A 27435-nucleotide genomic window follows, 5' to 3' on the forward strand; every position below is an offset into this window, starting at 1 on the left:
CAAGTAGGTAGCTAGCAATGGAAAAAGTGGCGCGCGGACTTGAGTTGAGAGCGAGGGCCGGGGGTAGACGAAGGAGTTGGTGATGGTGATGGCGCGGGTGGGCCCCGCGTTGATGTCGTAGGACAGCCTCCTGAAGATGGCCGGATTCACCACCCGCAGCGGAGGTGGAGGTGGAGGTGGATGGATCGATCGAGAACGAATTCACAATTAAAGGGCCCGCCAAAACCATAAGAGGCAGGCGGCCGGCAGGCGGTCCATTCCCATTGAAATGTCATTGCCTTATACTTATTAAGTCCTTTGTTGTTTAACAAATTTTAATAAAAATAAAAGATAATTGTTACTTTTTTTTTTTTCCTTTTATAGTATAAAAAGAATTTAATATATTTTAATAATAATAATAATAATAAAGTGAGTATAAAATTAAGTGATGAAATTAGTATTATACTACTTTCTTAGCACCGAAAAAAAAAACAAAAAAAACTGGTACTTATTAATTACTTACTTAACCAAGGAGGGACTAGAACTTAAATTAAATCAAAGATGAATAATTAATTAATTAGGGGAAGAGGGAACGAGCGAGCAGAGGCATTGAATGAGCGTACAGCCTCTTCAATAATTTAGGCTGTGCCCTTTTACTAGCCAGCGAGGTTAAGCTCTACCTACCTGCCTGCCTATACAATTCGAAATTGGACTACATTTTAGTTATTTGTGTTACACTTAAGTCACTCATACTCTTACTGGAATTGAATTCCAATTCCAATTCCATCCACTTCACTTCAGTTATTAAAGCTGCTCGGTTTCATGTCATCAACGTTAATCCAATTATCTAATCAGCTTCTATATATTTTAGTCAATATCTTCTGGGCCACCCCACCCTACAGTCCTACTACTACTTTACTATTATCATTGTCAGCAGTAGGCAGTAGAAGAAGCAGCAGGAACGACAGTCCTGCTGAGCTTGGGCTTGCCCATTAAGAAGCCAAGCCCACTTCACATATACATATATATATATATATATACACACACGTATATATAGTTGGGCTGCAGTGGAGTGGAGTGGACTGAGCTCGTCATGGTCGTCAAGAATACACACGCGCGCGCACACCCTTACAACTCGCATCAATATCACATGCTTGCTTAGTTGCTTGCATACATGAACGATACACCCAAAATCCCCGCCTTTCCGACTGACGACTAGGTTTGAAACCCAGCGCCAAGAGAAGAAAAGAACAGAAAATAAATCCAATGCACTTCCCGGACAATAACAGAAACGACGCAATGGAGACAGAGCAGCAACAGCAGAAGAAGCAGCAGCTTTCCTATTCTTATTCCTCCTATGTGACCCAAGGGCGGGAGGAGCAGGACGACCCTTTTCTCATTTTCATTCACAATGTAAGATCCACCCTCTGCGGCCTTCCTCCTGCATTAGACGACGACCCGCTGCAACCCCCGGGCTCGGGAATGGGCTGGGGCTGGATTGCCAATCGCCTTCTCAAAACTTGCGCCACATACCCTAGTGGTGTCACCCCTGCTATTCTACTGTCCGAGATTTCCATGGTACTCTCTCCCTCTCCCTCTCCTCTTCGTCTCCAGGCAACTATGCTTACATCTTTTCCTTTCAACGATCGTTTAGCTATCCGAATGATAGGGTCTTTGATAGCGAGGTCTTGCCAGAAGTTTTTATATGCGCTTCTACCGTCTATCTTTATCTTTGCTATTTGCATCGAGATATTGCTTTTTTTCCTGGTTTAGTTCTTGCAAGGGTGTTGTATATATTGCGTGTATAGGCTTGATCATCACAGCTTTCTCTGTCACGTGCCTTTAAAAATATACAATTTCCTTGACTTGAAGTTTCATGGAATATATATTGTCAACTATTTTGTTCAACTATATTGCTATGATACTTGCGTCACTGCATTTCATCCCAATTTATGCTACCATAGAAGACTGTTCATCTTCTATCATTCGTGTTATCTACTGATCCAGCTGCTAATGCCTTCAGGTATAGATACTCTTGTTGCTCATCAGTTTTTAATTTTTATTTTGTGTGGGCTACTTGTTAAGAACATGTTGTTTATGAGTCAGCCTTCGCATTTTCTTCTTCTTTTTGTGAATATGTGATGATTATGCATTGATCCATGTGCCTAGGCCTGGAGCGAGCAAAATAGAAGTGGAGCTCCTAAAAAACAGCTGGATTGTATTGTGAAGTTAAAGAAGAAACGAAATAGATTAAAGCTACCGAACACCATCACAATAGATTCAATATATGAGAAAAAGTTCCTGTCATTGAGCAGTGTTATTGAAGCAGTTATTATTAATGCTTATATTCTTCCAGGTATGAAGCTGAGCTGACCCTTTAGTATGTTTCTATACTGAGAACTGAGTGTTACTGTGAACTGCCATCCTTTCCACTGCTTGACTGGTTTCTGATTTAACTATGCACAAAAACTAATTGATATGATAAATGTCTCAGGAACTGACATCTATATGCTCACTTTGGGGGATGTATGGAGCTCCAATACTATAGATCTGTATCTTCACAGGCGGTAAAGAATAACCATGAGCAAATCTACTAGAATTGTTCTGCTTTTATATTTACTGTTATTGCTGTCATTGTGTGGTGTGCAATAGTGATTTTCCTTTGTATCAGGATGGATGTTCTTATGACCTCCCAAGTGTCAAATGATTCACATTATGTCTGATGTGTTTGGTCTGGTCTGTTACTGTAGAAGTCTGATTCAGTAACTCCGTATTTAGTTAGTCCTTTTCTGTTTTTATTTATTTATGTTAATGGAAAGTAAGGAAATTTATTATAGTAAAGCTAAGGAAGCAAAAATTGATGGCACTACTGATCGTAAACCAAGAGTATCAAAAAAGATAGAGAGAGAGAGATTAAAGATGCTATTTTACATAACTTAGTTTATTTAGCATGGGCATTGTTAATTGTTGCTTGGATCTGAGTTTAGATTTGCCTGTGGTGTACTTAGTAGACCTTAATCTAGAGAAGTACAGTTGATAAAAGCATGACACAAAATAAAGAATATATGAAAAGAAATGGAAGCAAGAGTGGATAACTTAAGCCATAGCTGTATGTAGTATGGATTCTGCATATTTTACATCTGCCTCTACAAATGATCTCACTTGATTTTGAACAGGTTTTATGACATTGCTGATCTCAAAAGTGGGATTCTAAAACAGGGACGTGAAATTCTCTTAACTGGATGCTATCTTCGAATTGCTGCTGGGAGTTTGCTCTCTGCTCGTATTTTACCAACTGAGTATCTAGTCGTACTGCTGGATGAGGTGACTACTAGTTAGCTCTTCTCTCACATCAATGGGGAATATTAAAAGTCCATGGTTTTCTTTTTTTTTTTTTAAAAAACTATAGCTGTCATGGTTGTGAAAGGTGCGCAATGGCACATGCCATGTTGGCTCTTGTCTTTGCTTCTTTTCCATGGAGTAATGGTGTGCGCCACGGGCCCTTTTTTTTTTTTTTTTTTTAAATTTCAAATCTCCCACACTTTTTAGCCTTATAATCATCTTACAGCTTCTCTTTTGGTTAGTTTCCTATGTGTTCTTCTCTTGTTTCTGACTTCACTAGTTTACTCCGCTCCCACCCACTCTTTGACTCCTGTGTTTGTTTGATTGATATTATATAATTCTAGTATTTGTGATGTTATGTATTGCTTTTATTTATTTATTTATTTTAATATCTTTTGGCATTGAACTAAGTATGCCATCGATTGAAAGGATTGTTCACGGAACTATATAGCATACTTCTGATTTCTAATAATTTAAACAACATACTATGTAATTTTTGTAAGAATACTTTTAAAAGTGAAATCATAAGATTCAAATATCCTGTGGGAATATACTGCAATGCAAATATATAATTATAGAGCATGCCATGTGCCTTTTGCCATGCTGCACCGTAAAAAAAATACAATTATGACAATTGTTGATGTTCCTGTTCTAATGACTAATTTATTAATTTATTTTTTGTTAGTATCTTCTTGGTCCTTGTTCAAGTTTATTTTCTGCAGTAAAATATCTCCACAGGAATCTGCATTTGTAGCTTCTGGTAGTGGGTTTCTGATTTGGTTTGTTAAGTATCTGCAATTAATGCATTATCATGCACACCTTTTGCTTCCCTTATCTTTCTAGATGATTCTTACACGTAGGATGAAGATGATGATGCCATGCTTCTTGGAGCCCAGTTTTGTTTCGATTCATTTTCTTCAATTTCTCTAGATGCAGTGAAGGAAGGGGCTTCATATTCACTGTATGCAAGGTTGTTACTGTTTCTGTTTCATGCATGTCTGTTGGGATTGAGCTAACCCAGTGGATATCTGACTTTTTATGTAATTTTTTTTGTACTCAATAACTCAAATGCTGAATACATTTCCATGCAACTGTGTGCTATAAAATATCAAAGTTTGTAAATAAATTTTTGATATGAAACATATGCACTTTATTCTGGCCAATAATGGTAATTTACTTTGATTCCTGAAGCTTAAGCAGTAGCATTACAAGTTACAAATACTCTTTTGCTTTTTGTCATCATACATTTTGGGAATTAACCTTGGACAGAATTGACTATATTGGACCACTGGAAGTTCAGGGTAAACATGGCAGTGTAAAGAGGAAACAAGTTACTCTTGTTGATATGGGTGGTATGAGGTTAAATTTTTTACTCTGGGGGGAGCAAGTTCAGGTTGCCAATCTCTTCAGGTATGATTACTCTGTCTTGCTAGCTATTTTACGATGCTTTGAGTTTTCTATCTGTTTTCCAATATATACTTTCTTGTTTTTCCAGCTATCGCCCTCCTCTTAATGGTGTACAATAAATTTTAATTTCATGCAGTGTGGGAAGTATGCTTGCCATTGATAAGCCTTTTATTGCGAGTGCTATAGATAGTTCTCTTGAAACTTCTGGTGAAATTTGCCTTGAGTATGGTAGCGCAACTCAGTTATTTATGGTGCCAGTTACACTGCATGAAGAACAAGTAAGATGAAAATAATGCATTGATAGTCCTGTTGAAAAGATGCTTTCCTAGGATTTGACAGGTTATTCTTAACTTTTGTTTATCAGGTTTGTGTAGCAATGACACAGAGCCCTTATCAAGGATCAAAGCTGTTGAATGCCTCGTATCCAAGCCAGGGACCCACAGTTTCTCAAGTGACATTACCTTGTGATTCTCAAGGGACCATTGACTTCAGCAATTACCCCTTTAGAGTAAGATCTCTCTCCATCTGATCATGAGTGATGCTGATAGCAATTGTTGGATCTAACAAATGACTTGCGGATTAAATTTTTTTCTCTCCATTGATCTGCCAATTCAATAATAATAATAATAATAATAATAATAATAATGAAGGATATAAAAAAAATAAAAATCACATAGGTATGCATTTGAAATTTTAGGCGTCAAATTGGAAGTTCGGTGCTTTGGAAGTCTAGATTAACCAGTTTAAATGGACCAATTTCACCAACCTACTGTTCACTTGATTGAATAATCTTGCTATTCAGATGACCAGCTTTGTATGTACTGGAACCTAGGTAACAGATGTTGATATGAAGTTGAGAATGTCCATAAGCAGATGTAGAGTGAAAATATTTACCATATTCGCCTATCCTGTACATGAAATTATGCAGGCATTTCTTTATTATTTTTCCCATATTCTTTTCTCTTATACTCCAGTTATTCCTAAATTATCTTGGCTTAGTGATTTTTACCATGGATTTACTCCTTCCAGTATTTAATCTTCCTAAATACCTTAGCTTAGGAGTTTCAGAGTGTGCAAAGTTTAAATGTTTTTCTGCTTGCACCTAATGAGGGTTTTGATTGCTATTATTAGATCAACAACAGTTAGCATCTTTCCAGTTTCATACTTTGGTTTGCATTCTTATTTGCGAAATATTATTTGTTATTATTTGTAACCATGTTTATAATCTTGCAGTCATATATTGCTGATCTTCGAAACAAGATGACTGGCATTAGCCTCTATTGCGTTGTTACAGACATAAGAGCATCAGAAGGCATATTCTCTTTGAAAATTGAAGATACTACTGGAGCAGTCTGGGCAAAGCTACATTTTAGTAGATATTGGTACAAATACAAGAATTTTTTAAATCTTTGTTTTACTGCTATACAATGCTTTTGAAAAATGATTGATTGAACAATATACTTTTGGTAAAAATGCTGCTGTGCACATGAACTGGAATATAATCCCAAAAGAATACCCATATAACATCAAGCTTCAAGGGGGTATCACGGTTGTGGTAAATCTCTTACATTTTCAAATAATAAGATTGTGGCTTCAAGAATACAAATTTTCAAATGATTAATGTATGCTTGTTTATTAAGCACTGAATCAATTTGCCCCAGTCAACCTGAGAAGCTAAGAGGTCTGACCTAAATTATAATTTGATTGCCCTTTCAGGTCGCTGGGGAGATTAGCAGTAGGTCACATAATTTACATATCTGGTTTAAGCTCTTCGCTCACTCCGCGAAAAAGGTACTTCTTATTGCATATTATTGATAGCCTAATAAATTTGACACTTCTCTTATCCTTGAATAAATTTTCATATCTTCCCTAACATTAAACATTTCCAAGCCTGCAGCCTTGAATTATCCTGGTTTCAGAGTGGCACTGGGTCATCATTTTTCAATCTGAGTTGCCTGCCAGCTTTTTTAAATAGTTCTTGCTTTCAAAGATTACTGTCTCTTTCTGGACTATCCACCGATGCAAGCTGTGTTCAGGTGTTAATCTTTATATTTCACGCCCATATGTTCTTGTATTTCTGTGGATTCTGAGCGTACTGCTTGTCTGCTACTCCGCATTTGATTTGTACTAAGATTGACTTGTGAATGCTCTTTTTAACATCTGGTTTTCAAGATTGGCTTCCAGGCATACATGGTTGTCCCTTTTACCTATGTCATCCTATTTGGATTGTTATAGAGAGCCATTCTGCAGGTTTGTCGAATATGGGTGGATCGCGTTGAATGCTGTTACGTGGACACAAGATTGATGCATACCCATTGTGGCCATCTCGCTGACAAAGCAGCCAGTGGAGATATGGAGTGCAAGTTCTGCCATAAAATCTGTACAGGTGAAGTGGAGCCCACCTTCCGCCTAAAAATTGCTCTTGCAGATGAGACGGCAGCGACCAACGTGATTGCCTGGTGTGTCGGACAGACTGCAACCGAGTTGCTGCAAATATCTCCAGACGAGTTCTATGAACTGCCTGAGGTAAGAGGGTAATCCCTTAGCCAGACCAGCCAGTGACCAAGAAAATGTAGGAAGACAAAAAGGAGGGGGGGGGGGGGGGGGGTTAAGGAGGTACTTTGATGGGCAATGACCGTTTTGTTTTGTGAAAAATTGGTGCAGGAAGAGCAGATAATGTATCCAGCATCACTCGAGAATGAAACGTTCATTGTAGCAATTGCGAGTTCGCGACGCAGACAAAGACAGCAGCAAGAAGGTGGGGCAGCCGTGGAGCTGGAGCAGGGCGACCATCATCGCTACAATGAAGCAGTGGGAGCCGACTGGGAGGTCACGTATGCAATCAAGTGTGAGTGACAGGATAAACACGCCATGGGTAAATCACACACCTGCACTTGACACTGGCTTTTGAATCCCCCTCTCTGTGTGAGTGGTGCAGTTTAGGGTATTATAGTGTTAAACACCACAGGGCATGCAGTGCATGCTCATCATGCTGATGGTGTTGTCTATCTATCTGTATCTATCGCTTTCGTGCCTCCCAATTGCCAATTAACTGAGTTGATAGATAATGTTAATAATAATAATTGATTTTTATTTTTATGTTTTAAACAAAGAAGAAAGAGGATAATAATTGATTTTTTTTAGTCTCTTTATTCCCCATCCTCTCCCCCTCCCTCTACTCCTCCAATAGTGGGCGCCGCAATTCATTTTTTTTAAAAATAATTATTAATTGGGAATAAATTGCCAAAAAGTAGTTTAGTATTTCGATTCCAATCTCTTTCTATTAAATCGATGATTCGTGTCCTAAATCTCTTTATATTAAATCGACGAACAATCTGTTTTGAAATGAATAGTTTCCCTTGTTGGAAACGGATAGAAAGAAGGTCTCGAAACTATTAATCCGAAATTTTCATTTAAAATTAATTTGTGTTGAAGTGGAATAATATTTGAACAATATTCAAGTTCAACACTGGGGAATAATGAAGAGGTGAGGAACGCAAGCGAGGCAGGGCAGGGCAGGGCAGGGCAGACACAGCTGGCAGTTGGCACACGCACTAAAAGGTCACTCACTCTCTTGCTCCAGTGCCTGCTTGCCTGTGTTACGTCGTCATCACATCAGTGATTCATCCCACCAAGTTTAATAGAGCTATCTATAACTCCACCCCTCTCTTCCTCTTTCGCTTTACACTATTTCTCGTGTCGCTGCTCTTGTTTTATATATATATATATATATATATAATTTAAAGAAGATAAGAGAAGAGAGGAGAGGAGAAATATTGTTCAATTCTCCGAAAAGTTTTGATTTTTGTATCTGTGTCGAGTCGAGTGATGGCTGACTGCAGGAGAGTGGGTGTGGCAGTTGATTTCTCGCCCTGCAGCAGGAAAGCCCTCAAATGGGCTGTGGATAACCTTGTGCGCACCGGGGATCACCTCATCCTCGTCACCGTCCGCCATGAAGGTTACTATGAGTCCGGCGAGATGCAGCTTTGGGAGGCCACCGGTTCTCGTATGCCCTCTCCTCTCTCTTCTTCTTCTTCTTCGCATCTCTTCTTGTCTTTCTATGTCTCAATTTTATTTTATTTACTCCGATCTCTTCTATTCAAGCACGTGATTTGATGGATGATGATGATGATGATGGTGATGATCTTGGGTTTGTTTGCGGTTCAATTTTTGGAAAGTATATAGATATGAATGTATGTCTATGTGTTAGGTCTTTGCTTTTTTGTAGTTGGTATTTCGTATTTGGATCATGCTCTCTACTTTTGTGAATCTGGTACTTGCGCTTGGTCTCTGAGCTTTTCTGTCAAAGTATAATTGTCCCCTGAAAAGATATGGAAATAGCTCGGAGACTTAGTAAGGCTGCAAAATCACTATTATAAGCTTGATCTTGATCTAGGCGGCGGGCGATATGATAATGATTACCCACTGATAGATAGATAGATAGATAGATTGCAATTTATTTCCCACTATTATCATCTTGCCTTGGTGACAAGACGAAAGAGAGGGGGTGTATTTCTAGATGTCTGTCTGCTTTATCTTCTTAATTGCTTTATCTTCTTAATTGCTGTATTAATCTTATGACTTCTTTTTTTTTTAATATATCAGCCCTGATTCCTCTGAGCGAATTTGCGGATCCCCACATCATGAAGAAGAAGTATGAAGTCGAGGCTGATCCTGAAACACTTGATATCGTCTCCACGGCATCTAGGCAGAAAGAGGTACATACGGATGTGTGTGTGTGTTCATGGACAGACATTGGCATTTGTTGGGGTCGTAACAAACAATGATTCACAAAGCAGATTACTGTGCTGATGAAAATTTTCTGGGGTGATGCCCGAGAGAAGATCTGCGAATCAGTTGACAACATCCCCCTGGACTGCCTGGTCATTGGGAATAGAGGCCTTGGCAAGATCAAAAGGTATTATTGCTTCCTGCTGCTGCTTCTTCCAGCTCTGAAGTGTAATGGTGAACTTGGACATATCAAACAAATGGTGGGAGGACAATAGATTATTGATTGATTCCATGTGATGGCAATTCTGTATTTGATGTGTTGCAGGGCCATCATGGGCAGCGTAAGCAACTTTGTGGTGAACAATGCTACGTGCCCCGTTACTGTCGTGAAAAGCCATGACTAGGCCAGGCTGGGTTGAGGAAGAGGAAGAAGAAGAAGAGGAAGAGGAGGAGGATTCCTGCTGTTGTCTGGCTAGCTCAGGATATTCTTCTACTAGAATAAAAAATAAATGATTTATGTTTGCTGTTGTTGTTGTATCGTCGACTGTGTCTGTCTGCCTTGTCTATGACTGTATTTGCACGCATGGTGATCATTCTTGCTGTAATTGAGAGAGAGACGGGGCTTCTTGAGCACTTAAAAGTTATGTATATGTGAGTGACTCCTTTTGACAAGAACTCCCTTAATCTAGCAAGCATGCCTAAATGCATATATGGCCGTCCTCTTTTCTTTCTCAACAAACCATGTCATGGAATGAATGAACGAATAGTAGCAACAATAATAGCCATCATTTTGTAACCACCCACCGCCTAACATAGGAGGAGAAAGAGGAAGATGAAGATGGGGTATCCATCCAATCCATGCACTGTTCCAGCTCCCGTGTCACGAATTTTTTTTGTTTGTTTGCTAGCAACACCTGAGCTCCCTTCCCAACAATGGTGGTCAGAGTCCAGCATCTCCAGCTGCTCTTCCTCTCCTCCAGTCTAACCGTCTTCTTTCATTCATCTGCTCGATTCCAGCTTGATGCTTCTCCCGCCCCCAGCCGAGCCCCAGCCCCAGCCCCATCCCCATCCCCATCCCCAGGCCCTGCAGCGGCTGTGCCAACACCAGCTCCATCCCCATCCCCGGGGCTAGCACCTGCACCATCTCCATCTCCAGGACAGGCGCCAGTGTCGTCACCTTCACCTTCGCCGTCTTCATCAATCTCAGTTCCTCCAGCTTCGGCTCCTGCTCCAGCACCATCACCATCGGGCAACATTGATAGCCCTTACCAAGTGGACTCCCCAACAACGCTCTCTCCCTCAGCAAATGTCGATCCAAAAGTGAAGGGCATATGTGGTTCCACACATCATTCCGCCCTTTGCCTCGCCACGGCGGTTCCCCTCCTCAGGAATGATGAGCCACCCACCGTGGCATCCGTCCTTGAAGTGACCATCAAGGCTGGTGCTAAACTTGCCAAGCATGCCCTGTCTGAGGCTAAGAAGGCGACTCAAGAACAGGGGAAATCTGCTGACCGCCACGCCCTGCTCCGCAGCTGCACAGATGATTACGAGGATGCTGTGATCAACTACCAGAATGCAGTCACTGCATTTCCCAGGAGCGGAAAAGGAACCATGAACACCATGCTGAGCAAGGTAATGACAGCTGTGAGAGACTGTGAGGATGGATTCTCATCCTTTCGTGAAGACTCTCCCCTTTCCGCTGTTGCTTCGAGGTTGACAAACGTTACAAGCAATTGCCTTTCAATCATATCTCAATTGGATTGAGAGTTTAGATTTCATATTTCAGATTCGAGATTTGAGATTTAAGATTGAACATTCCGCATTCTCAACCCAGCTTCAAATGGAAAGAGAAATGCTGTCTATGGTGATGCCAATGAGCATCCATACTCAAACAACACCTCTCATCTGAAACTGAATCTGCTCACAGACAAATGTATGTATGTATGTATGTATTTGAGGCAAGAATCTTGTAGCAATAGTCAAACTACGAAAGATGGGAAGCACCTCGAAGAGAAGAGCTCTTTTGAATCGCCGGATGAAGGGGTGGCCTGCTGCAAGTGCAACAACCCATTGTTCAAGTTAGATCTTGATCACATGATTCTTCACATCATAAATACATGTATAAAAATACAGATCAATGTGGGTGGGTGATAGACAGTTAAGGCTGTAGAGCTTTTGTGATTGAATCATGGGTAAGCTAAAACAGCCGATTCATGCATTCTCCATTTACCATAAAGACTGTAAGCCACTAAGCTATTATGTATGTTTTTTGTATGTATGCATAAAGTATTGTTACGCGCAGACTACACGCTCAATGTTTCTCTGTCACTCATCACTAAATACAGATTCTACCTCTCATCTAAAGTACTCTGTCGACGACTAAACCAGTTTGCATATGATCTGGTGTGAATATGAATATTGGTGGAACCTCCACAGTATAGGATGGAGGGTGTGAAGCTGTGCTTTTTAGAACATTCATCCTGAAATTGAAGGAACAACTCATAATGATCCTTCCTTCAAGTTCAAGGCATGTTTTGTCTTGTCTTGTGTCAGCCACTTCCTCGATACCAATTTCCCAATTCTGTTCCTCATACATTATGCCTTGTGCCTGGGAGGGGAGGAGAGGGGAAAAACAACAATGGAGAGAATTGATGTTTTTGTCTTGATTTCGTCGGATATTTCCCTATGGCCTGATGCAGCTGGAGATAATACAGCAGCCGACAAAAAGCTTAAAGCCGTCGGGGATTTATTTATTATACATTCAATTCAATTCAATTCCATTCAGTCTTGGCCCTCCCCCTTTGTGTGCATCGCATTCTCTCTCTTTTATTTTATTTTACGTTTTTTGTCTTCCAAGCTTACGCCTTTCCTTAAATGAAAAAACAGAACAGGGTTGAATGCAGTCGTTGCCAACAAGAAGAACCCACCCCCCCACCCCAGACTCTGTCTGTCTGTTGTATCATACACAGACAGACAAAGAACAACATTCATTTCATTTAAGGTTGAGAAGTAGGAGTTGCAGGCAGTATCAGGTGTCATGTAATGTAACTGAGACTTTTGGCATTGCTGAAGATGATGAGCACCGATTACCAAGCTGAGTATATGCACATGGGCAATCCAGAAGAATGGGATTTGGATTTGGATTTGGATTTGCTGGGTTGTGACATGGAGGAGTTGTTTGATTACAAAGTTGATCATCCTGGATTAGCACCTATTTCCGAGACTCCTCCTCACATAATCCCCCAGCAGCAGCAGCAGCAGCACCAGCACCAATATTCTTTTTCGTGGAGGTATTCCCCAAGTCCAGAGGCGATGGAGACAATGAAGAAGAGGAGGCCTCACCTGTTTAGCTCAGGCTCGGCATCATTTGATATTCTGAACAAGTATGGAAACAGGTGCAGAAGATTAAACAGTGAATTTTCAAATATTTCGACAAAATCCGGCCTGAGTTCTGGCGAGCTGTCAATTGAGATGATCATTCAGTTGGCTGCAGAGAATTTCATCCAGACTACTTCCACTTGCCAGGGTGGTGATCTCTGTGTGCTCAGCCACAGCCCCCCATATCCAGGTTCAATCTTGTGCCATTCCAAAGAAGACTATGAAGGGATTCAGCTTGTCCAGAGCCTCCTCTGCTGTGCTGACAAAGTGGGCAAGAGGCAGTACGAAAGCGCCTGCAAGCTCTTACATGAATGTGATAGAAAGAGCTCCCCTGAGGGGACTCCTGTCCAGAGATTAGTGTTCTATTTCTCCGAAGCCCTGCACGAGAAGATTGACAGGGAAACTGGAAGAATCACTTCAAAGGGCTTGGGGAAGAAGGTTCAGGATCCTCTAGAGGCTTTGCACAGCCCTGACTCGGCTCAGATTGCGTTCCACAAAGAGCATCCTCTTTCCCAGATCACCAAATTTGCCGGGATTCAAGCTGTATTAGATAACATAGCTGATGCAACCAAGGTCCACTTCATTGATTTCGAGATCCGGAAAGGAGTACAATGCATAGTGTTGATCCAAGCTCTTGCCACTGCTAGGCGTCACCATCCTATAGATCATCTCAAGATCACTGCTGTTGGGACGAGATCGAAACAAAGCATGGAGGAGACAGGTAGACAATTGATGAGCTTTGCTCAGTGCGTAGGCTTGAACTTCTCTTTTGATGTAATCATGGTAGATGACATATCAGACCTCAATGGAAACCTCTTCCAGCTTGATGATGATGAAGCCATTGCTGTGTACGTGGCGTACGCTTTGACACATATGATCAGTAGGCCCAATCAGCTTGAACATTTAATGGGAGTCATCAAATCACTCAATCCATGTGTTATGGTTGTGACAGAAGTTGAGGCTAGCTGCAATTCTCCAATGTTTGTGGACCGATTCGTTGAAGCTCTCTTTTTCTACGGTGCATATTTTGAGTCCATGGCGAACTGTTTGAAGAATGATGAGAAGCACAGGTCCCTGGCTGAAGGAACATGCTTCAGTTCATCAATAAGGAATATGGTTGCGGCTGAGGGAGAGGACAGGAAGATTCGGCATGTAGGCATCGATGTCTGGAGGGCTTTCTTCATGCAATGCAGCCTTGAGGAGATAGAACTCAGTACATCCGCGTTATACCAGGCACATCTTGTGCTTAAGAACTTCACTTCCGGGGATTGCTTCACTTTTGACATGGATGGTAGAAGTTTGATTATTGGCTGGAAGCGAACACCGATATGTTCTCTATCTGCATGGAAATTTCAATGTCCTCAGTGATTGATCATATTTGTTTGTAAAATGGAAGAACTTCAGCAGCTAAGCTACTTGTATATTTGTGCATTTTTCAACTACGTACTAAGTCCAATCATAAAATTCAGTTTTCCATTTGGTTTCGGAGTTGGTTTTGTAGTTTGAAATAGTGGAAACAAACTGATGAAGGGGGCTGCATCATCAGCCTCGTCTGTCTTATCTTCTTAGCTGTTATCATCAGTCTGTAAATGTTACACAGTCTCATCAACAAAACTGTCTAGTGTCATATGAATCTTGTCTTTTCCATTACAACCAGTTATACTATACTAGATATGGATTTTATAATAAAAGAAATATAAACTAGGAAAATGATGCATACATACAAGCTTCAAACAAGATTCAAGAATACGCTGCTCTGATACAGAATTGTGACACAAGATGTGAAACTGATGACACGCAAGGGCATAATTATGCTATTGTTAACTTCATCCGGATCAAGTCAAGGCACAGAATCAGTCTCAATCTCACACCATTATCAAAATCTGGTATGATGGAGACAAGTGAAATCCTGTTATTGAAACAGGTGGCATACAGCAAGCAGCAGCAGGGTAGGAGACATTAAACTTATTCATTTCTTTGGTTTCACCAATTGGTGGTTCTGTTTGTATGCATCGATTTTATTCTTGCATTTGTCTTCATTTTCTTAATACTTGTACATACCTTGCTTGTCTTCATTTGGAAAACCTTAAAACCCATGTAAGAAAGGATGGAATCAATCCAGTTGCAAATTGCAGTAGACTGACTGACTGGTCTTTTGTTAGATTTGTTTATGGTGTTTTCTTTGCTGCAGGGAGGGAGGGAGGGAGAGGAAAATTCTTAGCAAGCCGGACATAGAAGATATCGAAAATTGACGCCCGTACATGGTGGAATCAACTCATTACTAATAATACAATACTTGTAGCACCGGAAAGTTGGGGCCACCAACAACAAGGAAGATAATTATATATACTTTTATATAGAGCCTCTTTTTTGCATGTTTAATGTTTTGAATCAATAAGCAAACTGAACCGTTCCTGGTAAATTTGATGGTCATACTCGAGTTATTCATGGTAAAGAGGCTATTCTATGCAACTGAACTGAACTGAACTGAACTGAATTGAAGGCCAGGTACCTACCTCAGATATGGAATTATTCAGTTTTGGTGTCGATTTCTTTCGTGTCCATGACAATGAAGAAGGTGTTGCAATTTCCAAGTCAGGAGGATATCCAAATTCCCATGAGTTCGGGACAGGGAGCTCAGATGACTTGCACCACGACGCTGTCCCTAGCCCTTTAATGCCATCATCATGTGAAGAAGATGATACAGCAGAGAAGGCTGCTGGAATTGACTGCCAGACACGGACTGGACCTAAGAAGAAGCAGCAGCAGCAGCAGCAGCAGCAGCAGTATGTGTTACCTGCTGCTTTTGAAGTTCTGAGAAGACATGGAAGCAGGCGTCTCAAGTTTGATGGGAAGACATGGAGCACAGGTAATGAACAACCACAGTCTGCAGAGTTGCCAACAGAAATGATCATTCAACTGGCTGCAGAAAAGTTCATCCAGTCCGCGCCCCAAAGCGGCCGTAGTAAACTCTCTGCTCTCAATCACCCTTATCCAAGTTCACTGTTAAGCCACTCCGATGAGGATTCTAGAGGGGTCCAACTAGTCCAGAATCTGTTGTCGTGTGCAGAGAAAGTAGACGAGAAACAGCACGAGCGTGCGCTCAAGTTCTTGAAGGAGTGTGAGAAACACAGCTCCCCTAGTGGAACTCCTATTCAGAGAATGGCTTTTTATTTCACTGAAGCCCTTTTCTCAAAGATTGCTTGGGAAACAGGAAGAATTACACCAAAGGTTTCAGAGAAGCCTTTGGATTCTCTAGAGCCACTACTGTGCCCGAATATCCTGATTGCATTTCACAAAGAGCATCCACACTCCCAGATCACCAAGTTTGCAGGAATGCAGGCCATTGTGGATCATCTGGGGGATGCAAGGAAGGTTCATGTGGTTGACTTTCAGATCAGGAGTGGGGTGCAATGGATCATCTTGATGCAAGCTCTTGCAGCTCGAACTGAACACCCCATCCACTACCTTAAGCTCACTGCCGTTGGAACCAAAGGAAGGTTGATGCTGGAGGACACTGGCCGGCAGTTAGCAGCCTTTGCTGAATCCTTGGACTTGAAATTTATTTTCAAACTAGTCATGGTGGAAAATATTTTAGATCTCAGAGAAGATCACTTTGAGCGGGATGCTGATGAAGCAGTTGCCTTCTATGCAGCCTACTCCCTTATGAGCCTTATTGGAAGGATTGACCATATTGACCATGTGATGGGAGTGATCAGAAACATCAATCCTTGTGTTATGGTTGTCACTGAAGTAGAAGCAAACTGCAATGCTCCCACCTTCATAGGGCGCTTCGTAGAGAGTTTGTTTTTCTTTGGTGCATACTTCGATTCCTTGGCTGAGTGTATGAAGGATGATGAGCCAAATAGACGCTTTGCTGAATCTACAATGTTCAGGTCCTCGATAAATAATATTTTGGCAGCCGAAGGAAAGGAAAGGAAGGTTAGACATGTGAATATAAATGTGTGGAGGGCATTTTTTGTGCGCTTCGGATTAGTTGAAGTGGAACTTAGTTTGTCAGCTCTGGATCAGGTAACAGTTGTGCTTCAAGGATTTTCCAGTAGGAGCTCCTGCACGGTACAGCTAGATGGTAAAAGCCTAATTATGGGCTGGAAGGGAACACCACTTACTTCGCTTTCTGTATGGAAATTCAAATGATGTTTCGATCTACGCAAAAATAGATTGAATGATATTTTTTCTATCCATTATCACATGCTGCTAGCGTTGAATTTTCTGGGGCGTCGTTTTGGCCTCTACCTTGAATTATGTACCACATACTTCAGGCGCTTGTTTTGAAGTGATTCAAGTTGCATGATGCTGTTTGAAGAACTGTGACGGATCTATTGATACTTTATAATCGGAGAACTGTATGATGAAATTGTATCATATGCTTCTTGAATATTTGAGCTCTAAACAATAGAAACAAGAAGTGATCATTGATCTACAATGAAAAAGTAACAAGCATATATCGTGCAATATTTGCACCTGCAGTCTGCAGATTACTAGAAATAAAGATTTAACTAAGAGACATTGATTGGTAGACAGCCAGAAGCATGTCTAAGTCGCTCACTAGATTTTGCTTTGTTCAGAATTAGATATTTAATTATTTGAGATGAAATTCTGGAAATGAAGAGGAGGGTGCTCCCACTTTCACCCTCAACTTCCTTCCTACCTTGCTTTTGTGAACCTACCATCCATCTTCTTCTTCCCTTAACTGAAACAGAAAAACGGAGACATTGGATTATTGTTGAAGCACTTCTCTTAGTCTCTGAGTCCACAATAAAACTGCATGAAGTAGCATGGTGAATAAAAACCTATCCTTTTCTACAGTAAGTTATATATTGTTGGTAGCTGAGATGAACAGCATACTTTGGCAGTGGCATACTTGGGAATGATGGAAATTGATCTGAGCATGCCATCCACTCCGCACACTGCTGATATTGATGAGAAGTCTTTCACTGGATCCATGAGTCAATGCATATTTGATTGAACTCAAATATGATTCAAGGTTGCTAATAAAATGCTGTATGCTTCTTATGAGTCTAATCTCAATAGCTTCTGGCTGGAAGTGTAGGAAAATTAAGTTGACAATGACCAGGATATGCAAAAGGAATCAAAAAGATTTCTACGCCCAAAAACAAACTGCTACAACTTTATTACTCAAAAGACCTGTATATGTATACAATACATCTCGTATCCTACAAGATGAATGGACGCAACTTTACAACTCTAATGGACATGAACTTTCAACACTAACAGACACAATTTGTTCCAAAAAGATTTATGGTTCTCTTGTTGATATATGTTGTTCCAAAAAGAATTAAAAGTTTTGACATTTTGCTCTATTCCTCTGCAGGCATGCGACATCTTACCTAATAACAACTAACATGCTGGAGGATTAATTTGTATCAGCATATAGATTGATGAGAAGGGTTTGACTTATTATGGCTATTCATATTTGCCCATACTACGTTGCCTTTAATATCTTCAGAGTATTTGACCTTTACAATACCAATGCACTTGCTTCCATGAACAGACAACCCTAAGCTAACAAGAACATGGCATTTTACCTCATAGTTGGGGGCAAACACTCTTTTCTGTCACACATTTTTGGACAGATGCTCTCCTCTTCTGAATCAGGCGGCTGCTTAATAAACTCACTAGAAATCATTCATTTTCTGGATGTATTCAAGATACTAGTAAAATATCATAACAGTGAAAGGAAAAGATATAAAGTGGCTATGTCACTCTTCGTTCATTTCCAGAAACAGCCAATTCATAGTGACCTATTCATTTTATATTAATGGAGATTCTATTGTTAGTGATCTTATTCTGTCTTTGATCATTTACAAAACACACTTGTATTACTGGGGAGAAAATCCAGGTGCAACTTTGGTGAAAATACTGGCAAGACATGGCCCCATACTCTGCAGGAGCTTCTCCGAATGACGATCAATTCCTCCATGCTAGTCATGTTGAAGCTACAAAACAACCTTTGCAAAATTTTCATGCTTCGTTTGAAATTTTGAACAAGTATGGGAGCCAGATGAAGCGTTTGAGAAGTGGGAAACATCATTATCCATGCCTTGAAATGGAAAAACCCAAAGGGCCGACTGAAGAAGCTGGAAGCAATAGCTGGAGGAACCAAGAACCATCTGCTGCAAGCTTCATGAGAATGGCGAAAATGGAACTGATCCAGCTTAAAGCTCCAAAGAAGTCTGATTCTTCCAACCTTGTTCTAAACACATGTGGATTCAATTCAAGTGTACCTTATGAGCATAAAAAACATATGAAGCACGCTATGTATCTGCTTGGTGCCGTTGAAAGGTTTTCTAACCAACAGTATCATGAAGCTGAAATGATGCTCCAGTTCATTCTGCCGGCTTCTTATGCTGATCATCCTGTTGAGAGAGTCATCACACGTTTTGCTCAAGATCTAAGAGAACGAATTGATGCAGTAAGTAACAACCTTGATCTGGAAAGAGAAGTAGTACTTATGGATGTGGAACAGGTAATTGTGGACATGAGGTCGGCTATTCATACTTCTGAACAGCGGTTGCCTCTCATTCAAATTACACATTTCACTGCGATTCAAATGATTCTGGACCATGCAGAATCATCTGAAAGAATCCATATTATCGACTTTGGAATACAGATTGGCTCACACTGGATAACTATATTGCAAGCTCTTGCTAATAGGAAAAGCCATCCTCTGAGGCAGCTGAAGATCACTGTTGTCTGCAAACCAAAAGAAGATTTTGAGGAAACAGGTAAGCTACTGACATCTTTTGCTGAGTACATGAGCCTGCCGTTTGTATACAAAACACTTCACTCAGAAACACATGACCTTAAGAGAGATCAGTTTGAGCTAGAACCTGGGGAATTGGTAGCCGTTTACTTGGAGTGTTGTTTGATTTCTTTGTCAGAGGGTCCCCAAAAGATAGAAGCCTTGATACAAGGGATTAAAACCCTGAGTCCTCATTTGATGGTTGTTAATGAGGTAGAAGCATATACTAGCGGATCTACTACTTTCATCGACAGGTTTGATGAGGCACTATTTATTTGCTGTGCAATGTTTGATTGCCTCGATCACTGTCTAGAACGTGGCAACCAATGCAGGGAGTTATGCGAGAAGATCTACTTTCAAGAGATAATAAGAAATGGTGTTATGAATGGGGATGAAGGGAATTTTCAGTGGAAATGTACGATTAACTTTTGGAGGGAATACTTGTCAAGATTCGGCTTAGTGGAAACTCCGCTTAGCCAGCGAGCCATCCATCAAGCAAGCCTGATGATTCAAGAATCACCTTTATGGCACTCCTGTACCATGACTCTGGATAGGGAATGCTTGCTTCTGGGTTGGGATTCAGTTCCTCTACGATCAGTCTCTGCCTGGAAGTTCCAGCATGAACCAAGCTAGGAGGAGGATCCTCTATCCCTGAACCAGTATCAATGAATAACTGCAAGAATCAACCAGCAGAGATGCCAGTATGTGTTATATTACCTCATTTCTCTATACTGTCAATTGTGCAGTAGCATGTATATAACTCTTCTTACTGCTTAGAATATTTTCTTCCATTGAAAAGTAAGCATGTAAGACTCATTGCACAAACATGCATCAGTCTCTTGTATGATCGAAAATAGAATAGAATAATGGAGTGTTCATTGACTATAGTTGGATATGCAAAGGCAGTGTTCCTCAATTACAACGTGGCATTGCAGTCTCGTGCTGAATTCTAAAATTCTTAGTGTGTCTGCATGCTTTTGGATTCAGTCTTGAACGTTGTTGCTTGATCAATCAAGGAGTTAATTAGTATAAAGAGAAGCAGCTACCAAAAGAAAAAACAAGAAAAAGTATGAACTTAAAAGTGAAGGAATACATGGTTAGCTACTAATGGACAAGGTCAGCTTTATTATAAATAAAAGTGTCAGCATAACAGCTAGCTAGGAGCATGTCTATTACACGTGTCTGTGTGTGTGTGTGTGTGTGGCAAAGTTCTCCATCAAAACATGTAGATCCCATCAATAGTATGGGACTGAACATGGGGTTGCTGCACCCATGGTTCTTGAAGAATCCTCATTAAAGAATGCTCCTCGCTGTATTTTCCTACACCATTCGCATGTTCAAAACTCTTGTAAGAAGCCAGCACACCCTGGAGGAATTCCAATCTTCTCTTGAGCTCTTCCCCATGCGTTCGGAGCATTCTGTTCTCCGATTCAACGGCCATGTGGCACCGGCTGATTTCAGTGATCTTCTCAACCATTCCACTGCTTCTGGTCCTAAAGTATGCGACTTTATCGTTCAAATCCTTGATGTGCTGCTCCTTTTTCATCCTCGAACGCCTTGCTGACTCACGGTTGGATAACATCCTCTTCCTCTTCTTTTCATCCGCAATCATGGCACGCCGGATGCCATGATCTTCTTCCGAAGAGCTGGAGCTGCTATGCTTTCTAGATTTCATGCTTTTGAGTAAGTTACGGAAAGTAAACGAACACTTTGTGTAGTGGAAATACAATACAATACAATACAAATACAACACTGCACACACTAGTTTTCTTTCTATATATATTGTCTTGTCTTGCCTTTCAATTAAGGGTAAATGATGATGAACACAGAACAGAAAAGGGCTCAAGAAAAGACATAAAACCAATACAGGAAAACAACTGAGAAGGATTGAAGCAGCCTAATTCTAATTCTACCCAGGATTAATGCCGTAATGAGAACACTCATGTGTCAGGTGGAGGAGTTAAGATTGCATCGAAACCATAAACCCATCATGGCTATGCAAAACCAAACGGGATTGAAATGATCTTGTAAGGAAAGGGTGGTTTATACTTGTAGCGTGTGGAAGAAGGAATGACAGGTGAATTAGGAATTGAAGACTTGGAGATCAGATCAGGAGGAGAGGGATAGGAACTGGGATGTATATATAACATAATAAGGAAGACTGTCTGTCTGGTCAGAGATGGAAAACGAAGGAAGATTCCAAGAGCGTGCAGAATTTGGTAAGAATAGGCGGACGTGAATTTTGTGGATAATGATGGAAAGACAACAACACAACGTGCACTTTAACTTTTTTTTTTTTTTGTTTTTTGTTCTGTAATCCTAATGGATGAATATGTGTGTGTATGTGAAAGTGGATAAGGTTGTATGGAAATCAAAAAGTGACTGGAGACTATTAGTACATGAAATTAGTTAACTCCATCCATCCCATCCCATCTTTCTTGATTCCTTCTAGATGATTTACTGAATTTAAAAAGTTGTTTCTTTCCAGCCGTTGTTCCCTTACTGCTGCGCCCCTACACATCAGTGGTTACGTCTTCCGACAAGCAACCTAAGCAGGGTTCAAAACACCAATTTCCTTCACTTACTCCAATCCAAACTATCCCCTCAGAATTATTTATATGAAAATCTAACAAGTTTAGACCATGCGGGGCCAACCTGAAGAAGACAGACAATGAAAATTAACTAGCCTAGTGACCAAGCAAGCACAAAGAGGTAGTAGAAATTAACGCATCATTATCTCTGGTTTGCATAGACAAACTTACAACTGTAATACTTGATAGATGGCAAAATGAGACGAAAGCCAAGCTTCAACATAAATGTATTTTTTACTACTAATATAATGCCAGATAGGCAGATACATAAATTGGTGTGCATATATATAACATAGCAATAGTATATGGAGTCAGACATGTCTCAAAGAGGGGGAAGAAAAAACAAAAATTGTTGCAGCATTGCTGTGCCAGTTTACAGGTGGCTTCGTGCAAGAATCTATTTTTCCAATTTAATAGAGTAAATCTACATCTTATTTTTTAGAACTGGGCGATGACGCTCTAATAATATTGTCTGGCATCGCTGCCACTCCTGATGATTCTTGTGCAACTCCATTGGCTTCTTCCTTGCTCATCTCGCTAAAACTTCTTTTCTTAGATGAAGTGGTAGGAGAAACCTCACTTTCTTTCCCCAGCTGGGCTTCATTGCTCAATTCAGGAAAGAGTGGAGGTTCACGGCCACTCAGTTGACAAAATACTCTCTCGACAGTGTCACATATCTCCTTCCCTAAACCATTCTGGTCCAAAATTAACTCCCAAACTGATCTAGAAGCTTTCTCCAGTACCGGAGTTCTGCATGCATAACACAACACCACGAGTCTTGGACATTGTAACTTAATTCCAATCAACAAATAGGCAAAGGACTAGAATAAATATAGAGCATGTTGAATCTAGAATCAAGTTCAATGCATTTACATGAGTGATATGAATAAACTTCAATTTATTAATTATCAGGAAATACACAAGCTAGCATGCTAGGCACCTAATGTAGGGGGGAGAAGGAAGCATTCATTATCTGCACTAACATTTGAATTGGTCATTAAAATGCAAAGTGGACTACAAACACCAGGGACATCATACTAAGAGCACAACACACAAACGAAAGAAAGAAAGGATAACAATCACTTACTCAAGTTCTTGTCGAAGTGCATCAAACAACTCTCGCTTTGTCTGTTTTTCAGCACCAGGAGTGCTAAGAACCTTACTTTGCTCCACCATTTTTATTGTGTTACTCTTTAGCTCCTCCTGCATGACAAACAAGGTATTTTAATTATTATATATTCATGCAGCAAAATGGTATGAGTTTCTAAACAACCATGAAAATTACAGGACATATAAAAACCCTCAGAAAACAAAACAAAATGATACAGAGGCAAGTCAAATACATGCTACCATTAACTACCCATGGTTATAAGATCCAAGGTACACAGACTAAAACTCTTTAATTATGAGATTGTACACTATATGGGAGTTAATTTGTGAATTCCAAAGCAAAGTAATTGCCCAAACAAATTTGTGAATTCCAAAGCAAAGTAATTTCCCGAACAATATAATAGTGTAGATTGACATTAAAATTTGAAGGAAACACCTGGGCCATGCTTAAACCTATAAGATTATTATGACACTATCCTATCCAAATGATGTGATTAATTATCTCATACATTAGGACCTTGATCAAGATATTATATCAGGATAAACTAAATTGAAGCTATAACCCCAAGTCAACATGTCAGTAGTTTGGGTGGGTTTCGGGTCATATATCTGATCAAATTCAACAAAAAAAACACTAGCCATGCTATACACCCAAATTCTGCCCACATAAACTGACTTGTAAGCAGAACATGTATCGAAATATCTTCTTTGCCTTTACTCTGTCCACACTACAGGCTATGAATCACTAGATCTTTCAGATTTTCTATGAACCATGGAAATTCTTCAGCCATGTTCTTCTCAATCCCTTTTCAGAGCAAAAATCCATGCAGCCCTAACCCAACAGTCAAGATGGATGATCAGCCATAGCAAAACGACTTGATAATGACTACTATACGTTTCACAGCAATGAAGTAAAAACAGATGAACCTGCAGCGATCCCAATTTCAATTGCAAAACCAATCACCTTGTAATACCAAAACTATGCGCACCAGATACAGTACTCAATTGAAGCATCCTTACATTTGCAAGCATCCAACATTTTTTTCTTTTTTCAAAACCAAAAAGCATGCAAATATAGTTGAACTTGAATCCGTAGAAAAGGACGCATCAAAAAGAAAAGCCCATGAAGTATTGTGCTGAGCAAATACTCCATAGAACCGTCACTAGGAAAACGGGCCGGAGACGAAAATTATAGAAAAAAAAAAACACAGATATAATACGAATACATAGATTTTCTGGAAAAATAAATAAATGAATAAATGGGTAGAGGGAGGGAGAGAAAAGCAACATTGGCTTTGAGTTGATTGATGATCTTGAGTCGGATGGCGTCAATTGTGCCGTCGTTCATGAGAGTCTCCAGCACGTCCTCGGGGGTTACCACAGGCGACCCCATGGTGCAGGGTCTTTCTTGATTAGGGATTTAGGAATTTGGAAGGAAAGGAAAGAAAAGGAAAGGAAAGGAAAGACAAAAACGAGGATGGGAAAATCAATTGTCGGTCTGTTTAGTAGTTAGTACAGAGTCATATACACGAACACGACGTCGTATTTAGTCATAGGCGGCGCATCCGCGAAGAGGAGGAGGAAGGCGGTCACGGCTAAATCGAACTTGTATAAATTTTGAGAGACGATGGAAAGAGAGAGTGCGTGAGAATTGAGTTGTCTGTCTCTATAACAATAAATAAATAAAAACAATACGAATCTCAAGATGCCAATTGCGCTTATTATCCCCAATTTACAATAAGCCAATATCTTGTGGGTTTCTTCATTTAAATTTCTTACTAGAGTAGTAGTATTATTTTGTGTGTGTTGCACATGACGTAATCCTGATTTACAACATTCTTGAATTGTTTCTTAACACCACCTTCAAGAATGGTTTCAATATGGAACATAATTTAATACTCCGTGGGAAAGAAGTTGTTGGCATCCATCGATGATGCTTAAAGTTAAAGAGGTGCATCCAATGAAATTCAGAGTTGTTTGCTTGAGCAGTTTTTGTTAGAATTCTGAAGCCCTTGTTATTGAATTCTAGTATAACATCCATGTAATAAGTAAGAGAGGCGACTAAAGTTTGTGGTATAAATCTGTTGTTGGCACCATCCATCACAATCTTTTTAGCTCCGAAGAAGGAAGGAAAGAAACAGATGATGGAAGAAGCAGTGCAAGACAATCTTTGCTCTGGGATCATCTATCTATCTATCTATCTATCTATCTATCTAGGACAAACCTTATTGCTGCTGATTTTGATTTTGATTAGAATACTGAGTGGCACCATAGCATAGCATACTAATCCTTGCACTGGATATGCAACCGGCCAGAAGACAAGACGAGGAAAAGGGAAAGGGAAAACACTATCAATGGGGTTGCTATGCTATCTGATTCATTGTCATTATTCAGCTATCACAGAACATAATACATTCTCTACTGTTAATCTTATTCTTTCTTTCTATCATCAGGAAACAACAACAACAACAACAAGAGTTGGAAAGCAAATAACTAACAATTCAAATCAAATCCAATGACAATTGAACCAACGTCAACACAATGAAACCTCTAGCAAATCAATGGGCATGGTGATGGTCATCCTCATCATTCTTTTCCTCCTGCAAACAATCCCTTCTCCAGAACCCAATCTTGAATCATGGCCTGGGAGTTGGCAGGCTGATCAGTAGGCACAAGATGGCCTGCATTCATCACCACCACATGGCTTAACTTCTCCCATCTCTGCACATATCCAGCCAGACCCCCACCCTCACCCTCCCTCCACACCTTCCTTTCAGCCTCCAGGAACCCACGGATCCCCTCCCACCTCATCATCCTCACCCAGGATAGCGTCGACATCACCCCATCCCTCAAGTCGGCCTGCCCCTGGTACAGCAGCACCCTCGTCTCCCTCACCAAGAACTCCACCATGAACCTCACACTCTTCATCACATCATCGTGCAGTGCATCCCCCACCTCAGGGCTACACAGCTGGAACACCGCCGACTCCTCCACCCCCAGCGCCCTCTTCACCTCCGCATTGTTCAAGAACCTCACCACCACCCTGTTCGGGTACGGGGTCAGCCTCCTGAAATCATACAGCGTGGCCAACCCAGTCATGTTGGTCAGCGTGTTCAGCACTCTATTTCTTGCATCCCCAGCCTCGCCCCATCTCTCCCTTCTGATCAGCCCAATCGTCTCCGACTGAAGCTTCTCCAATTGGGCCATCTGCTTTTCATTGATCAGCCCCAAATTGTAGCAGTTCACGGCGTGGGTGGCCACTTGGATCTCGGGGTCGGTCAATCCATTTCCGATGGCCACGCCGGCCAGATTGATCCTGCTCGCCCTCGGCAGGAGGGGGTTCTGCTTCAGAATGTAATACCCGAGGGCCGGAAGGTACTTCCCGGCGTAGCTCTCGCCGGTGATGTAGATTGGCCTGGTTCTGAATGAGCTGTCGAGGGCAACGAACTCCCTCAGTGCTGTAAAGAGGTGCCTGGCGACATCGAACTGGTTTCTTGGGATCTCCTGCGGGGAAGCGGCAATGCTGAATCCAGTGCCGATGGGGTTGTCTAGAAAGAGCAGGCCGAACATTTTGTTCCAGGAGGCCGGATTGGGGTGGAGAACGGCATCCTGATTGAGCAGCCAGGGCCCGAGTTCGAAGAAATTGGCGAGCATGGAGGAGCAGCCGGGGCCGCCTTGGAGCCAGATGAGAATTGGGGTTTGGGGAAGAGAGGAGGGGCTGGTTGGATTTTGAGCTTCATAGAAAGTGTAGAAGATGGATGAGCGAGTGGTGGAGTTGACTCTTAGATAGCCTGACTTGGTGGGAAGGGCTTCTTTGGGGTAGACTGAATTAGCAGTAGCAGAAGCAGAAGAGAGAGCGAGAGTGGTGAGGAGGAAGAGAAGCAGTGGCAGTCGTAGCAGTGATTGTGGAGGAGGAGACGCCATTGTCGTTGCCATTGGCATTGCATTTGCATTTGCAGAAGGAGATGAGATTTTATAGTAGAGAATATATGCAGTGCAGCGCAGCGCAGCGAGCAGCACATTTGACCAGTTCTTGTCTGACTTTGATGTAAACAATTTACTACTTTACTTGGCTTTGGCTTTGGCTTTGACTTTGACTTTGGGGAGATT

At 41.0% G+C, this 27435-nt stretch overlaps 9 protein-coding genes across 9 annotated transcripts; 6 read left to right on the forward strand and 3 right to left on the reverse strand.

Annotated features, from left to right (window-relative positions):
• Positions 1 to 1079: 1079 nt before the first annotated feature.
• LOC127247647 (uncharacterized) lies at positions 1080 to 7844 on the forward strand. The gene is made up of 13 exons (XM_051269601.1): positions 1080 to 1557; positions 2149 to 2335; positions 2474 to 2546; positions 3156 to 3303; positions 4182 to 4291; positions 4591 to 4731; positions 4865 to 5006; positions 5093 to 5236; positions 5962 to 6110; positions 6445 to 6519; positions 6626 to 6764; positions 6979 to 7254; positions 7393 to 7844. Exons 1-13 carry the CDS (start codon positions 1246 to 1248, stop codon positions 7582 to 7584), a joined length of 2088 nt encoding a protein of 695 aa, XP_051125558.1. The 5' UTR covers positions 1080 to 1245; the 3' UTR covers positions 7585 to 7844.
• Positions 7845 to 8247: 403 nt separating this feature from the next.
• On the forward strand, positions 8248 to 10168 carry LOC127250717 (universal stress protein PHOS32). Its single transcript, XM_051274136.1, has 4 exons — positions 8248 to 8734; positions 9334 to 9446; positions 9528 to 9646; positions 9785 to 10168. Exons 1-4 carry the CDS (start codon positions 8557 to 8559, stop codon positions 9861 to 9863), a joined length of 489 nt encoding a protein of 162 aa, XP_051130093.1. The 5' UTR covers positions 8248 to 8556; the 3' UTR covers positions 9864 to 10168.
• A 224-nt stretch (positions 10169 to 10392) lies between these two features.
• On the forward strand, positions 10393 to 11370 carry LOC127250733 (pectinesterase inhibitor 10-like). The gene has a single exon (XM_051274161.1). The coding sequence runs from the start codon at positions 10393 to 10395 to the stop codon at positions 11221 to 11223; it is 831 nt and encodes a 276-aa protein (XP_051130118.1). The 3' UTR covers positions 11224 to 11370.
• Positions 11371 to 12531: 1161 nt separating this feature from the next.
• Positions 12532 to 14205, forward strand: LOC127247940 (DELLA protein RGL1-like). The gene has a single exon (XM_051270038.1). The coding sequence runs from the start codon at positions 12532 to 12534 to the stop codon at positions 14203 to 14205; it is 1674 nt and encodes a 557-aa protein (XP_051125995.1).
• Positions 14206 to 15360: 1155 nt separating this feature from the next.
• Positions 15361 to 16995, forward strand: LOC127247951 (DELLA protein RGL1-like). The gene has a single exon (XM_051270048.1). It carries the CDS (start codon positions 15361 to 15363, stop codon positions 16993 to 16995), a length of 1635 nt encoding a protein of 544 aa, XP_051126005.1.
• Positions 16996 to 18751: 1756 nt separating this feature from the next.
• On the forward strand, positions 18752 to 20257 carry LOC127247958 (scarecrow-like protein 3). The gene has a single exon (XM_051270062.1). The coding sequence runs from the start codon at positions 18752 to 18754 to the stop codon at positions 20255 to 20257; it is 1506 nt and encodes a 501-aa protein (XP_051126019.1).
• A 469-nt stretch (positions 20258 to 20726) lies between these two features.
• Positions 20727 to 21771, reverse strand: LOC127250724 (bZIP transcription factor 53-like). Its single transcript, XM_051274148.1, has one exon. The coding sequence runs from the start codon at positions 21297 to 21299 to the stop codon at positions 20841 to 20843; it is 459 nt and encodes a 152-aa protein (XP_051130105.1). The 5' UTR covers positions 21300 to 21771; the 3' UTR covers positions 20727 to 20840.
• A 708-nt stretch (positions 21772 to 22479) lies between these two features.
• LOC127250709 (uncharacterized) lies at positions 22480 to 24760 on the reverse strand. Its single transcript, XM_051274122.1, has 3 exons — positions 24614 to 24760; positions 23303 to 23418; positions 22480 to 22965 (listed from the first exon to the last, which is right to left on the reverse strand). The coding sequence occupies exons 1-3, from the start codon at positions 24716 to 24718 to the stop codon at positions 22647 to 22649; spliced, it is 540 nt and encodes a 179-aa protein (XP_051130079.1). The 5' UTR covers positions 24719 to 24760; the 3' UTR covers positions 22480 to 22646.
• Positions 23362 to 27276, reverse strand: LOC127250693 (serine carboxypeptidase-like 50). The gene is made up of 3 exons (XM_051274101.1): positions 24614 to 27276; positions 24002 to 24157; positions 23362 to 23418 (listed from the first exon to the last, which is right to left on the reverse strand). Exon 1 carries the CDS (start codon positions 27265 to 27267, stop codon positions 25912 to 25914), a length of 1356 nt encoding a protein of 451 aa, XP_051130058.1. The 5' UTR covers positions 27268 to 27276; the 3' UTR covers positions 23362 to 23418; positions 24002 to 24157; positions 24614 to 25911.
• Positions 27277 to 27435: the final 159 nt, after the last annotated feature.

The sequence above is a fragment of the Andrographis paniculata genome, unplaced genomic scaffold, assembly GCF_009805555.1.
Source record: "Andrographis paniculata isolate CXL003 unplaced genomic scaffold, ASM980555v1 Contig11END, whole genome shotgun sequence".
In the NCBI taxonomy this organism is placed as follows: domain Eukaryota; kingdom Viridiplantae; phylum Streptophyta; class Magnoliopsida; order Lamiales; family Acanthaceae; genus Andrographis; species Andrographis paniculata.